Raw genomic sequence first — 14727 nt, 5'->3', positions numbered from 1 at the left:
ACTGTCCACCCCAATAAAAACCCAGGTGTTGGTTGAGGATCACCGTTTCATAGAAGGGACAAAATCTAGCTAATGTCACCTTGACACACACGTGACTTTCCGCTCATCCAAATTAGGTCTAAAGCCAAGCCCTGAAAACAATGTTTGTTTTCTTTCTAGTGCTATCTTATTCTAGGATTACTAATCAAACAAGCCCGGGGCCATCTGATGGGTAAACATCTGAGAAGCTCCTTGGCAGCCGTTCAACTCCCCCCCTCTGTAGCCAATGGATAAGAGACGGCTCTGTCAAGCCAGCTACTTACACTGTAACATATAAAAACACATGAAAAAAAGCTTTTGGGTAAACTTCCCAGTTTGTTTAATGTAAAAAGAGCTACAATTTCAACAAAACAAACGGTTCGCAAATATGGCAGTTGACACGTTGATATACTTCCGAGCATAGCCCGCCCCACACTTCAAGATGTCACTGTGCTGTTGAGCGGTCTTTTGTACAATCGGATATAAATTACAAAGAAACCATGAGAAGACACATTTCTCAGACAGTGATTGAGTAAAACATTAGTTTTTGTCTTCTGGCACATGCAGGTGAAAATATGCCATTTAAGATATATATATTTTTGGTGCATTCAATTTCGGACATGATCAGTTCAATAAATGTCAATATATTCTCTTTCAACCTTACGTCCCCCTTCGTCTTGCTCAGGCTAAAGTCATAGAGTCACTTACAGTGCAGAACTGTGCTATTTGGGTTAGCCAAGGAGTCAGCTTCCCTTTCAGAGACTCACAGGTGCTCCGTGTCCACTTTCTCCTCCTGGGAATGTTTCTGTGGAGCTCTGTGGCCAAGGAATGTCTTAGGAGCCCACTGTTATTAGGTCCATGTTGGATAGGAACGTTAGAAAAATGTTTGTTTATCCTGCCCAGCACAGGTCCCTTTTACTACACGTTCTGTGACAGCAGCCTGACCTTCTTCCCGGTCAGAAACATATTCCTGAGGTCCGCCAAAGATGGCAGCTTCATTTTGTCTTTGTTTTTGCTGTAAACATTCAGGAAGATGCCGAGCAGCACTAAAAGTCCACCCCATAGGTACCTGAGAGGAAATGGAACGGAGAGGCGTGTCACAATCTTTTCAGTGCCTTGAAAGTATGACGGCTAAATTGAGCGACCGTAAGCTACGAGAGGTTGAAGATAACACGACTCACTGAAAAGTAAAAGGCTTGGAGAAAAACATAAAGGATAGTACAATCGTCATCGCCTTACGTCCAGTCGTTACTGAAATGGACAGAAGACAGAAAAGTGAGAAACATAACAGCACACAACCTTGAATCTAAGCCTGTCACATCTAATGGATATCTAACTTTGTTGATGAGATTACTTTGACATTTGTTTTGCAGTTAATCTCAAAATGAATCTGGAGGTTTCCAGAATCCTAAATAAGATTAGGTTCGCTCTGATCTGGCATTATTTCAGTAATCTGTAAAATGTTAAAAGTTTGTGCTTTAGATTTTAGAGTGTTAGAAAGGTTATCCATACTCAGACTGTAGAAATATTTTCTGTGGAGTCATATGGTTAGTTAGAACTTCTTTAACTTAAGCTTCCATTGGTGGAGAAATTTCAGAATTAAATGTTTAAAAAAAAGTAAAATACAGACCTTTTAGTCATAAGAAACTATATGGACAGTTCAAATGAACACTTCGACATGAAAAATGACTTTGTGTGGTTCTGCAAGCAAAGCATCTTCCCAGAACGGTCTTCTCACCTGTGACTGCTACCAGGGCTCCAAAGAGTTTGATCAAGGCCAGCACAAATGAAATGCCAAAGTACCCCGTGAGAGAGAAGAAGAATGCATAACCGTATGTTGTCACAGGATGCTGAAAGAAAACAAAAGATTCAATAGATTGTCATATCACCATCTTTCCCCCACTTCATATGTTTTCGACAGAGCATCAAACAACTTGCTAACCACAGAACGGTCCATGTCTGATCTATTATAATGAAATACACTGAGAGTATCAAACATTAGGAAAACCTGCTCTTTCTATGACATAGACTGACCAGGTGAATCCAGGTGAAAGCTATGATGTCACTTGTTAAATCCACTTCAATCAGTGTAGATGAAGGGGAGGAGACAGGATAAAGATGAAGGGGAGGAGACAGGTTAAAGATGAAGGGAAGGAGACAGGTTAAAGATGAAGGGGGGAGACAGGTTAAAGATGAAGGTGAGGAGACAGGTTAAAGATGAAGGGAGGAGACAGGTTAAAGATGAAGTGGAGGAGACAGGTTAAAGATGAAGTGGAGGAGACAGGTTAAAGATGAAGGGGAGGAGACAGGTTAAAGATGAAGGGGAGGAGACAGGTTAAAGATGAAGGTGAGGAGACAGGTTAAAGATGAAGGTGAGGAGACAGGTTAAAGATGAAGGGGAGGAGACAGGTTAAAGATGAAGGTGAGGAGACAGGTTAAAGATGAAGGGGAGGAGACAGGTTAAAGATGAAGGGGAGGAGACAGGTTAAAGATGAAGGGAAGGAGACAGGTTAAAGATGAAGGTGAGGAGACAGGTTAAAGATGAAGGGGAGGAGACAGGTTAAAGATTAAGGTGAGGAGACAGGTTAAAGATGAAGGGGAGGAGACAGGTTAAATAAGGATTTTGAAGCTTTGAGACATGGATTGTGTATCTGTGCCATTTAGACTGTGAATGGACAAGACAAAATATTTAAGTGAACAGAGTATGGTAGTAGGTGCCAGATGCACTAGTTTGTGTCAAGAACTGCAACGCTGCTGGGTTTTTCATGCTCAACAGTTTTCCCTGTGTATCAAGAATGGTCCACCACCCAAAGGACATCCAGCCAACTTGACACAACTGTGGGAAGCATTGGCGTCAACAAGGGCCAGCATCCCTGTGGAATGCTTTCGACACCTTGTAGAGTCAATGCCCCGACGAATTGAGGGCCAAAGGGGGTGCAACTCAATATTAGGAAGGTGCTCCTAATGTTTTGTACACTCAGTGTATAACAGAGAGGGTTCTACTAACCTGAGAGCAAAAGGCCACTGCTGGTCCCAATCCACCTGCACCCAACAGGCCTGTCAATATGTACCCAAAACCGATGGAATAGGAATACAAAACCTTTAACACAATCAAAATGACACACATAAGTCACATTTCTGAGGTGATTTAGGACACTACACAATTGGGTTTACAATATAAATATAACAAGTTGGTTTTAAGGCGGGTCCTCGGTACCATTTCAGAGTTAGAGCCGTTATGGAGCTTCATGGCTTTCTCCTGCACGTTCCCAATGGCAGCATCAGCGCACAGAGCCAAAGAGATGAGGAGGACCCCTAAAACACCAGACACAACCAGGTTAACCGACAAATTTCTAAAGAATGACAATAACAGCACAGCAATGGACGTTTCTGAATTGCTGAAACAGCATCTGTACTTTTGGAGTGTGGGAAAACCTATATGTTTGTACATAATGTATGTGGTACAAGGTCAAACTTTTTAGAAAAAGCATTATATATAGTTCTTTAGGAGTTCAAACTCCACATTTAAAAAATACTTTAGTCCCAGCCTAGGTAACAACCACTAGGCTTAATTTGCCCCAGGCTCATAAATGTCAGTATCCTGATTAATTTGATACAGGTTCTCTGTGTATTAAATACAAAATCACAGTGAAAGGATTTGGATGGTGAAAGTAATGATCCATCGTTAAACAGTGTTGTAACAACAGGCTCCTGTACTAATACCTAGATAGATAACAGATTCACATGTTACCGGTTGCATTGAAGTTGGGGGCGACTTTACTGTCAGCTAGGGTGAACCAGATGAGTCCCAGGCTCATACAGAGAGCAGCAGATACATCAGCCAGATTGTAGCGTTTCCCTGAAGAAAACAGAGGAGTTAGGCTACAAAGTCACGGAATTCCTCCATAACAGATGACTAACAATTTACCAGAATAGGAAGAGTTGATTGACAAGTTCCACTTGGATGGAAAGTTAAATACAGTCAGTGGATCTTAGTGTCCAGATCTTTCTTCTTGTGATTCGGATTGATCCGACACCTGTCATGACTGACACGCGATCACGAAAACCTTCGAAACAAAAGACAAACTTAACTTTTGGTAATTCGGAGGGCATTTCCCTTTCTGACAAGACAGGGAAACGACAGAATATGTGGCGATACACAGCGCTTGGGTATTTACCCCCTCCTTATGGGTCAGGTGGAAAACGTAAACACGCCAGCAAGATAGAGGAACTTATGAGCGGTGTAGAAGAGAGGAGAGAAAGGCGCTTCGCCGCTCTGCTCCAGATCCAAGCGAGTTGAGAGGCCTGCGTGGCACTGGCTGCAGGTCGGGTGGTGCACATGGCCCATACCAAGAGATTTTTTTTTCTCTCCAACTTTCTACTGGACTCTTCAACTCAATTAAATCCAAACAGGAGAGAAGAGAGGGTTGAGGTTGGTTGGTGTTGGACACGTAAAATGCAACAAAAAAACAAGAGGAGACTGAGGAGTCTTCCCAAACAGGCCGATAGATGCCTCGGGGGTGACAAGGTGACGCAGCAGGTTGGTCTGGCTTGCTTTCATTCCTCCCTCTGTTCCCCTTTGAAGGGTTCACATCAGATCTCGCTGGCATCCTGAGTGAACGCAGTAGCGTTTCCAACTAGTCCCCCTGGGGGACCCATGGTCAACATCGCAAATGCAGGGAGGGGGAGGAAGGAAAAAAATGAGTGTTTGATCGCTAAGACGTGGAACCTTTATGAAGACAATGTCTCCGAGATGAAAGACAGAGTACTGAGAACTAGGCCTCCTCACCCTGAAATTCAACACTTGAAAACAACCCAAAAAAACTAAGCATGGACAAAACTCGGAAATAAAAGTTGAAAAGTTGGTCATTGTTTGGATGTAAGGGCATAACGGGTGTGAGGTAAGACACTCACAGGAGGTTTCTAGAGAGCCTCTCTTATGGTTGACAGTTAGGCTTGACCCCCCCCCCCCCAAACATTATTAGGCAGCATTTTCACGTCTTGATCAGGGCCCATATTCATTAAGCGTCTCAAACTAGGACTGCTGATCTAGGATCAGGTCCCCTTCATTTACAATCATTAGGATCTAAAAGGCTAAAATGATCCTAGATCAGCACTCCTAATCTCACTCTTCGCAAATATGGGCTCTCATACAAACAAAGATCAACTTCCTTTTGCCACTTGCCTTGAATGAATACGCCTCCTATCATGACAGGAATAAGTTTGCAGCACTTGAAGATGACCTGTGTAGGATAATTCAAGTAACCCAGTGAGGTGTTTGATAGGCCCATGGTCCCCACCGTTAGAAATGCTATGATCATGTACGTCTTCCCTGGTATTCTGCAAAAAGAAAAAGAGCAATTAACAAGCCTTGTGAGATAACAACAAAAACAAATTACAAAAACCAGCAATACATGGGATTTTTCTGCCATTGAAATCCTTGGGTGGGTGTTTTTTTTCCTAAACAGTCCAAACAGTGTAAGCAAATAAACACTTTCAGTGTAAACGTAAACCAGATATAAAGTATGTAGAAAAGATGAAGGTGCAACATATGTTTTTATAAGATCATTGTTGAGAAGTAACAATCACCAAAATAAAAGCTAGACAGTCAGGGAGAAGATAATATTTCGAAAAACAATTAATAAAGCAGTATTCGTTTAATTATTATGTTTGAGCAAAAATAACACAGCATTAGCTGTGGCAAAATGCAGAGATTTGCAGGAAATTCGCTTTAAAATGGTAAACATGTATCTCAGCTCCATGGCTAAATACATACAAAAGTATATATATATAAGTATACTTACATACAAAAGTATGTGGACACCCCTTCAAATTAGTGGATTTGGCCATTTCAGCCACACCCGTTGCTGACAGGTATATAAAATTGGGCAAATGCAATCTCCATAGACAAATACTGGCAGTAGAATGACCTTACTGAAGAGCTCAGTAACTATCAACGTGACACCGTTGTAAGATGCCACCTTTCCAACAAGTCAGTTGTCAAATTTATGCCCTGCTTGAGCCGCCCCTGTCAACTGCTGTTATTGTGAAGTGGAAACGGCTCAGCAGCGATGTGGTTAGCCACACAAGCTCACAGAACAGGACTGCCGAGTGTGTAAAAATCATCTGTCCTCAGTTGCAACACTCACTACCGAGTTCCAAACTGCCTCTGGAAGCAACATCAGCACAAGAATTGTTCGTCGGGAGCTTCATGAAATGGGCTTCCGTGGCCGAGCAGTAGCACACAAAGCCTAAGATCACTATGTGCAATGCCAAGCGTCAGCTGGAGTGGTGTAAAGCTCGCCGCCATTGGACCCTGGAGCAGTGGAAACGTGTTCTCTGGAGTCATGAATCATGCTTCACCACCTGGCAGTCCAAATCTTGGTTTGGAGGATGCCAGGAGAAAGCTACCTGCCCCAATGCATAGTGCCAACTGTAAAGTTTGGTGGAGGAGGAATAATGGCCTGGGTTTGTTTTTCATGATTAAGGCTAGGCCCCTTAGTTCCAGCGAAGGGAAATCTTAACGCTACAGCATACAATGACATTTTAGATGATTCTGTGCTTCCAACTTTGTGGCAACAGCTTGGGGAAGGCCCTTTCCTGTTTCAGCATGACAATGCCCCCGTGCACAAAGCGAAGTCCATACAGAAATGGTTTGTTGAGATCGGGGTGGAAGAACTTGACTGGCCTGCCCAGAACCCTAACCTCAACCCCATCAAACACCTTCGAGATGAATTGAAACGCCGACTTATTAGAGGGGGACTGCAATAAAAGTCTGCACATCCATTAGCTCTCCTGGAGGATGATTGACCACCTGATTGACCACCCTTGATGTAAAACATTGTAACCAAATACATTTTATGCCTTTTGAAATCATTTACTCATTCTATATATCAAAGATCCAATGCTATGGTAGGATACAAATCTTTATATTTACTTTGCATGCTGACTAGCATGTATTAAGTTGCAATGTCCTATACATTGGATACCCAAATCAAGTATTTACAAAATAAGTTTTAAAGCCCCATAATCCAATCTAATTTTTTCCCCTAAAATTAATGTTCACGATTCACAAATTATTATTTTGATTCACATGATTCGATTTACCCCGATTGAACCGAATCCCAACTAATACAATGGCGAAGTGAATCATTCATTTTTCAAAAATATTTGTTTAAATTAATAATATGAACTTTGTATGGCCGTATTCACAGGTTTTTTGAGACATGCAGAAAACATTAATACATGGTAATGATAGCTAAACATAACTAAAGGGTACAAGATATGTTTTGAATTGGTTACCTAGTTAATGTGTTCTCTATCATATTCGTCTGGCGCTATGCAGGTCCTACACGCAAACACCAATGTGCTAGTGTCATTCGAATCCTGGCTGATGTTGGTTTTTATTTACTTGATCAAATATTTTACAACTGTCCCTAAATAAATTACATAAACAGAAACTATGAAATTAATTTCCAGGACTTTTCGTATTTGATCATTTCCCCAAACTTTTCCTGGATTTTCATGACCGTATGAACCCTGCAAGATGGGGGTGGGACTCTAAAATGTTCTCTATAATTCACCTGCACTGACCATGCCCATTGGCATGCCCACTACCTAAGCCCCTTTTGATCCAGAAAAACCCCTAAATACAGAGGTGTATTCATTACAGAAACCGTTTACGAACCAAACAGAGCAAAACGAGAGTTTCTATTGGACAAATGTAGGTAGGTCCCTCCCGTTTGCTTCCCTTTAAGAAAGGTTTTGCAACAGATTCGGCGGAATTCATCCACCCCAAGATGAAGTGTTGTTGATATCAATAGGTCTTGAGGTAGACCACTGGTTATATTGTTTGAAGTGACAAGGCACATACTGTAGCAATTAACATACTATTAATAGTTAACGGGACAGAGACTGATCATTCTATGATTTAGTCAATCTCAATCTATTTATTAGTGCTGAATGCCATTAGCCATGAAATAGTCAGTCTATTGATGTTATTCTCAAGGAAAGCCCTACTGGATACCCGTCTTTGTTGGTGAACACCACTCCTACTTTTCTTTGTTTGCTGAAGAGCAGAGGCCTAATTGAACTCCATTCCCTTGTTTACCTTCTCCGTTTGTCCTGTGTGAGCTGCAATTCCACCAGTCCAAACAGGGAGTAGAACCCAAACTGTACCAGGGTGAGGTACCATCCGAAGGGCTTGAAACCCTCCACGGAAAATATGAGCTCCTGAAAACAGCAGATAAAGTCTGATAAGTCTACTTTCAAGCCTGTGGTGAGGTAAATCACTACTTTTCCTGTAGCTTTCCACAGTATCCTCAGTGAGGCTTGCTGATAAAATGTCCCTGCTTAGCATGTGTCAACAACCAATTGTATGGTGAATCCGTCAGTCAATCAACCAAATGTATTTTTATAAAGCCCTTTTACAACTGCTGTTTACATCTGTGATGTCACAAATTGCTTTACAGGAACCAGGCGTAGACCACAAAGAGCAAGCAGAACAGAAGCGTAAGCACAGTGGCCAGGAAAAACTACCTAAAAGGTAGAATTTTAGAGCAGAACCTGGCTTAGAGGGATGGCCGTCCTCTTCTGCCTGTACATGGTACATATAAAGAGTACATTTAGCCATTAATCAAGGCCAGATTGTGAAGAACGTGTAAAACTGTCATATACAGTAGTCTTGCCATAAACTCAAAAATACTATCAGACTACACCCACATCAGGAACGACCATTACAGCAGCCCCATGCCTAGCTGCTTTTAGCTAGGAATTAGCTTACAGTAAAATGGAAGTCACCGGAAGCTAAATACTTACTCTGCCGATTGTCCGTAGGGTTGGTCCTTTTGAAGGGGGAAATTGAGAAAAAAACATCTAATAGAAAATGTAAAAATAAAATAAAAAAAGACTTTCCAAACGTGGTTCTGTTGTAAACCCACTTCCTCTCTGCTTACCTCATATGAAAATAAAAGCCCTGTATGTGTGCAATACATGCACAAAAAAAGCAAGAACTTGTGGGGGGACTTATATTTTGACATGACGTAAGCTGAGAAACAGCTCAAATAAAAAAACATTCATTAATGCATTGTTGGGTTTGGAGAAAGGCATTTCACTGTACTTGTGCACGTGACATAACTTAACTTGAAATACTACAATTTACTATAGAATACTACAGTACTTACTATAGAATTATGCATTAATTTAATAGAAGTATGCATTAATTGATCAATTATACAGTCATACAATCAATTTGAAAGTGTTTTTACCAATCTAACTACAAAACAACATAAGGGTAATCATTTATTTAATAGGTAAATCTCTACTGATAAACTGGGTAAATCGAGATGTAGACTAGGTCTATTCACAATACAGGTGAATGGATAGTATTCAATAAGAGTGTGTGCATGCATTGAGTTGAGCCTGTTTTAGCTCATTTCATGGCGCTACAGATGACAAACAATACATTTAGGACTTATTTTATTGGCAACTACTAGGAGAACATATTGTACAGCATTTTCAAAGAAGAAGCAATCTCTTCTTTTAGAAAAGTGTGTGTTGTCTCTTTAAGAAAGTAGTAATTTGCGAGGCAAAATGTAGCTGTAGAATCTGACTTTGTGGCTATGGAATCTAGTGGAAACCAGACGGGATGCGAGGGACACAAAGAAGTGAATGGGTTTTTAGTGGCGAGGGAAACAGAGTGAATTAATTTAAAAAACAATCAGCTTTGAAATCAGCATATTTTGCGCTATGGTATCACAAACAAAGTGCTAGGGTAGTGAATTGATGTTACTTTAGCTGTAAGCTAGCAAAGAAAGTTAGACTACAATTAACGCTGGAAGTTACCAGCATCGTCTTACATTGTAAAATAATTTTAGCCTGTATGGACATTGTTTTGCGAACAGTAATGAACACTTTCAACATTTCTACATGCCGTGTTGCATTATTCAAGTGTGTTAACTGCTGGGCAGCATGAGTGGGGAGCTAACAATGCAGCCCAGACAGCTCTAGCAATGAATGAGTATGTCGAGCAGGCTCTCTGCACTATAACAGGGCCGCACCGATATACATACTTGGTCCTCTGAGTCAGGTGAGACACATTAGACAGAAGTACCAAACTTTACAAAATTCTAGTACCAAACCGGTTTGTATAGAAAAAGTAAACACTACAGTATTGTCCACAAAAAAATGACAGTAAATACTACAGAAATGTCAGCAAATAGACTACAGTCCGCAAAAATATATATATATTTTTTACTAGAGTATATACTACAGTATTTAATTTGCATATACAGTGGGGCAAAAAAGTATTTAGTCAGCCACCAATTGTGCAAGTTCTCCCACTTAAAAAGATGAGAGAGGCCTGTAATTTTCATCATAGGTACACGTCAACTATGACAGACAAAATGAGAAAATCACATTTTAGGATTTTTAATGAATTTATTTGCAAATTATGGTGTAAAATAAGTATTTGGTCAATAACAAAAGTTTATCTCAATACTTTGTTATATACCCTTTGTTGGCAATGCCAGAGGTCAAACGTTTTCTGTAAGTCTTCACAAGGTTTTCACACACTGTTGCTGGTATTTTGGCCCATTCCTCCATGCAGATCTCCTCTAGAGCAGTGATGTTTTGGGGCTGTTGCTGGGTAACACGGACGTTCAACTCCCTCCAAAGATTTTCTATGGGGTTGAGATCTGGAGACTGGCTAGGCCACTCCAGGACCTTGAAATGCTTCTTACGAAGCCACTCCTTCGTTGCCCGGGCGGTGTGTTTGGGATCATTGTCATGCTGAAAGACCTAGCCACGTTTCATCTTCAATGCCCTTGCTGATGGAAGGAGGTTTTCACTCAAAATATCACGATACATGGCCCCATTCATTCTTTCCTTTATACGGATCAGTAATCCTGGTCCCTTTGCAGAAAAACAGCCCCAAAGCATGATGTTTCCACCCCCATGCTTCACAGTAGGTATGGTGTTCTTTGGATGCAACTCAGCATGCTTTGTCCTCCAAACATGACGAGTTGAGTTTTTACCAAAAAGTTATATTTTGGTTTCATCTGACCATATGACATTCTCCAAATCGTCTTCTGGATCATCCAAATGCTCTCTAGCAAATTTCAGACGGGCCTGGACATGTACTGGCTTAAGCAGGGGGACACGTCTGGCACTGCAGGATTTGAGTCCCTGGCGGCGTAGTGTGTTACTGATGGTAGGCATTGTTACTTTGGTCCCAGCTCCCTGCAGGTCATTCACTAGGTCCCCCCGTGTGGTTCTGGGATTTTTGCTCACCGTTCTTGTGATCATTTTGACCCCACGGTGTGAGATCTTGCGTGGAGCCCCAGATCGAGGGAGATTATCAGTGGTCTTGTATGTCTTCCATTTCCTAATAACTGCTCCCACAGTTCATTTCTTCAAACCAAGCTGCTTACCTATTGCAGATTCAGTCTTCCCAGCCTGGTGCAGGTTTACAATTTTGTTTCTGGTGTCCTTTGACAGCTCTTTGGTCTTGGCCATAGTGGAGTTTGGAGTGTGACTGTTTGAGGTTGTGGACAGGTGTCTTTTATACTGATAACAAGTTCAAACAGGTGCCATTAATACAGGTAACGAGTGGAGGACAGAGGAGCCTCTTAAAGAAGAAGTTACAGGTCTGTGAGAGCCAGAAATCTTGCTTGTTTGTAGTTGACCAAATACTTATTTTCCACCATAATTTGCAAATAAATGCATAAAAAATTCTACAATGTGATTTTCTGGATTTTTTTTCTCATTTTGTCTGTCATAGTTGAAGTGTACCTATGATGAAAATTACAGGCCTCTCTCATCTCATTTTAAGTGGGAGAACTTGCACAATTGGTGGCTGACTAAATATTTTTTTGCCCCACTGTACCCTGCCCATTCCCCTCCCCCATGTCCCAATTTGTGTCACCGGTAAGTGAAAAACCTAAATGCCAAGTATAGACCATATATTGTGTAAACTATGGGTATAGAAAAGAGCAGAAGCTCTAAACTCTTCATTTGCTGTTTTAGTATTTATCCAGTAGATTTCCTCAAGGAGAAAGCTCCCCACTTCTATGTCAAAGATAATAAAACAAAAACATATTGGTAAATACTACAGTAATATCCCCAAAAACACTATAGTAAATAGTACAGTGTACCATACTAGTTTGCAAAAACTGTAAATACTATAGTATACTACAGTCCGCAATTACTATAGTATATACTCTTCTTTTTACTACAAAATACTATAGTAAACTGTAAATACTACGGTATACTGCAGTAAATACTACAGTATTCGCTAAAAGCAGCACAGTATTCACTAAAAACACTACAGTGAATAATACAGTATTCCTACAATAGCATACACTATAGTATTTTTGTTGTTGTCGGTTACATCACTGAGGAACTGCATGGGTCTACAATAGACCCACGTTCTGTTAAATTCTACCTTCCATTAGCTGTTTTTTCCCCTCAAATTACCCCTGCATAAGGACCAACCTACAGACACAGTAAGTATAAATCCAATTTTATATTTCAGCAACACTAGGGTAAATACTAGCATTGCTTAGAGCGGCTACCCCATGCCCTAATATCTGAACACTTAAGTAAACGGCTGAAAACAGTTGCAAAACGTTTCACAACTGTTTCTATTGGACAGATTCAGACAGGCCGCTCCCTGTTGGCTTCTGTTTGGTTCCTAGTGAATACACCTTAGCTCTCGAAAACTCTTGGCGTCATTCTGCCTTCCTACAGTTCTCAGCCATTAGCTTCGCCCACGACTGCCTCAAGTGAACTACAATCTTGACGCTGTGTTTTAACATTTAGAAAAGTCCAAAATCATCGCATGCAATACGGCTATCAAAAACATATGGTCCTTATCTTGCACCAGTGAGAAAGAATCCTTCAAATAAAAAACAAACACTTACTGTAGCAGTTTTACACAGATCCATACTATACTTTTGCTTCACACACAGGTCTCTTGTCTACTGCCTGTTTTCAGGAAACAAGCTCTGTAACATGGCGATATGGCCGTGTAGGAACACTAGCCCTAACAAGGGTGTGTATCAATTCAACCTTTCATCTTTTTTTGTATTATTTCTTGCTGATATGTAAGATATGGTCCTATGCTTCCAAAACCGCAAGCGATGCATTAACACCCCCCCCCAACAGAAGACGCCTTCATCCAATGATTCTTATGTGTAATCAAATGGAACTGAGAGTCATGATCAAGGGCTAAATACACCCCTGCTTACTTGTAGGTAGCCATAGATGAGGTAAAAGAGGAAGACACCCGCCGTGCAGATGCAGAACTGGGTAGCTGTGTTGAAGCTGCTCAGGTTGATACCTAGCACTCTCAGCTCCTCCACAGACTTAATGTGCGGAGACATCATGACCTCGCTGGAAGACGGGATGGAGATAGACAGGTGCTTCCGGGCGTTGTTGTAGTTCATCAGGCCGAATTTGGCACTCATTGTATCTGGGGATCAGATACAGTACTTAGGTAGTTTCAATACTTTGCTTTCTGTTGCAAAAGGATGTGACAGGCTATATACTAAGGGTGGGAAGATGAGGAAGAAAATTGGTCTGTGTACTTGTATGCATAGTAGCCCACACGTTATTGTTTGTATCAGGTATCTATCACTGACACACATTGACCGATTCAAAACTGGCATAGCTAGATAGTAAGCTAGGGAATTTTACCTGTAACAAACAAGGACAACAACGCAATTATCAATTATCCGATATCCGTGGGCGTGTCGGGATTTTACTCCTTGAGATATACAGCACTACTAAACTAACTAACTATTTGATTGAATACAACAATGACTAACTGCTAGCTACTTAGATAGCCAATCTACCTATCTAGTTAATAACAACTGCAGTGAGGTGAAGCGTGGGGAAAATCCTAAAACGACCACTGAACATTTCAAAACACCACCATATGACATACATTCGAACTTCGAGTTTATTAGCAACAGAGCTATTTTCTGCAATTCAAAATTACATTTTGCTAACTTCTTTACAAGCTTAACTATAACGTTTTATTTTTACTTAAAATTCTAACTAGCTACCTGGTTAGCTGCTACAAGCTAGCATGCTAGCTGAACAAAACTTCCGGGTTTGAAATGTGAACGCTGCGTTGTTCTTCAATCGATTCGGATTATTATAACGTTTCCAGACGTGACGGATCCATGTTTTTAAACTATTGTATTGTCATTTTAATTATTTTGATGCGAAAGAACTGTAACACATCTGCTAACTTGCGAACCGCTACTGCTATCTCCTGGCAGCAGCCAACAACTTCCGCTGAGTGTGACTCGTCTCGAACTATGACCTCATTTCCCATTGGTGGAGGGAACAGCACCAGGTCAGTTGAAAAATGAAATGCACCCAGCTACATTCGTATTGTAGCCTACTCAGTCAGTGCAAAACAGAAAAAAAATCATTTCTCATCACATCGTGCATTATAGTTTGCATTGAGAAGTTTGGTGTTATAGATATATCCACACCCTACCTACCTTGTCCAGCGCTGGATGGTCTATAACTTCTTAAACACATAGGATTACTTAATGTACACACCGGTATTCTTGTGTGTCTGCAAATCATTTGTAAACAGCAGAACCAGTCCTTCCAGACAGTCTACTTTTCAAGGAACTGGAAGGTAAAATGCTTATTCATTATAATCCTTTCTTGTTTTGTGTTTACTTTACTTTG

The 14727-nt window shown here is 40.9% G+C and overlaps 1 protein-coding gene across 2 annotated transcripts; it reads right to left on the bottom strand.

The window, feature by feature from the left end:
* Positions 1-328: 328 nt before the first annotated feature.
* Positions 329-14342, bottom strand: slc35b3 (solute carrier family 35 member B3). 2 transcript variants are annotated; one of them, XM_046355827.1, is made up of 10 exons: positions 14085-14342; positions 13266-13489; positions 8129-8250; positions 5204-5358; positions 3770-3877; positions 3236-3333; positions 3026-3118; positions 1757-1868; positions 1200-1269; positions 329-1087 (listed from the first exon to the last, which is right to left on the bottom strand). In XM_046355827.1, exons 2-10 carry the CDS (start codon positions 13482-13484, stop codon positions 937-939), a joined length of 1128 nt encoding a protein of 375 aa, XP_046211783.1. In that variant the 5' UTR covers positions 13485-13489; positions 14085-14342; the 3' UTR covers positions 329-936. The 2 variants fall into 2 exon arrangements, with proteins under 2 accessions (XP_046211783.1, XP_046211784.1); XM_046355828.1 differs by lacking the exon at positions 14085-14342 and adding an exon at positions 13714-14067.
* Positions 14343-14727: the final 385 nt, after the last annotated feature.

Source organism: Oncorhynchus gorbuscha, linkage group LG07 (genome assembly GCF_021184085.1).
Source record: "Oncorhynchus gorbuscha isolate QuinsamMale2020 ecotype Even-year linkage group LG07, OgorEven_v1.0, whole genome shotgun sequence".
Lineage (NCBI taxonomy): Eukaryota > Metazoa > Chordata > Actinopteri > Salmoniformes > Salmonidae > Oncorhynchus > Oncorhynchus gorbuscha.
The sequence above is the reverse complement of the archived record's forward strand: the minus strand, read 5'-3'. Positions and strand labels throughout refer to the sequence as shown.

Bases quoted from the DNA above. Each gene is read 5' to 3' on its own strand.
- slc35b3 (XM_046355827.1), bottom strand. From the start codon at position 13,484: ATGAGTGCCAAATTCGGCCTGATGAACTACAACAACGCCCGGAAGCAC. The intron at 3,878-5,203 runs GCAAGTGGCAAA...TGTTTTCTTCAG, and splicing joins AGGAGGCGTATTCATTCAAG to GGAAACGCTACAATCTGGCT. The intron at 1,270-1,756 runs GTGAGAAGACCG...TGTCCATTTCAG, and splicing joins AGCCCTGGTAGCAGTCACAG to TAACGACTGGACGTAAGGCG.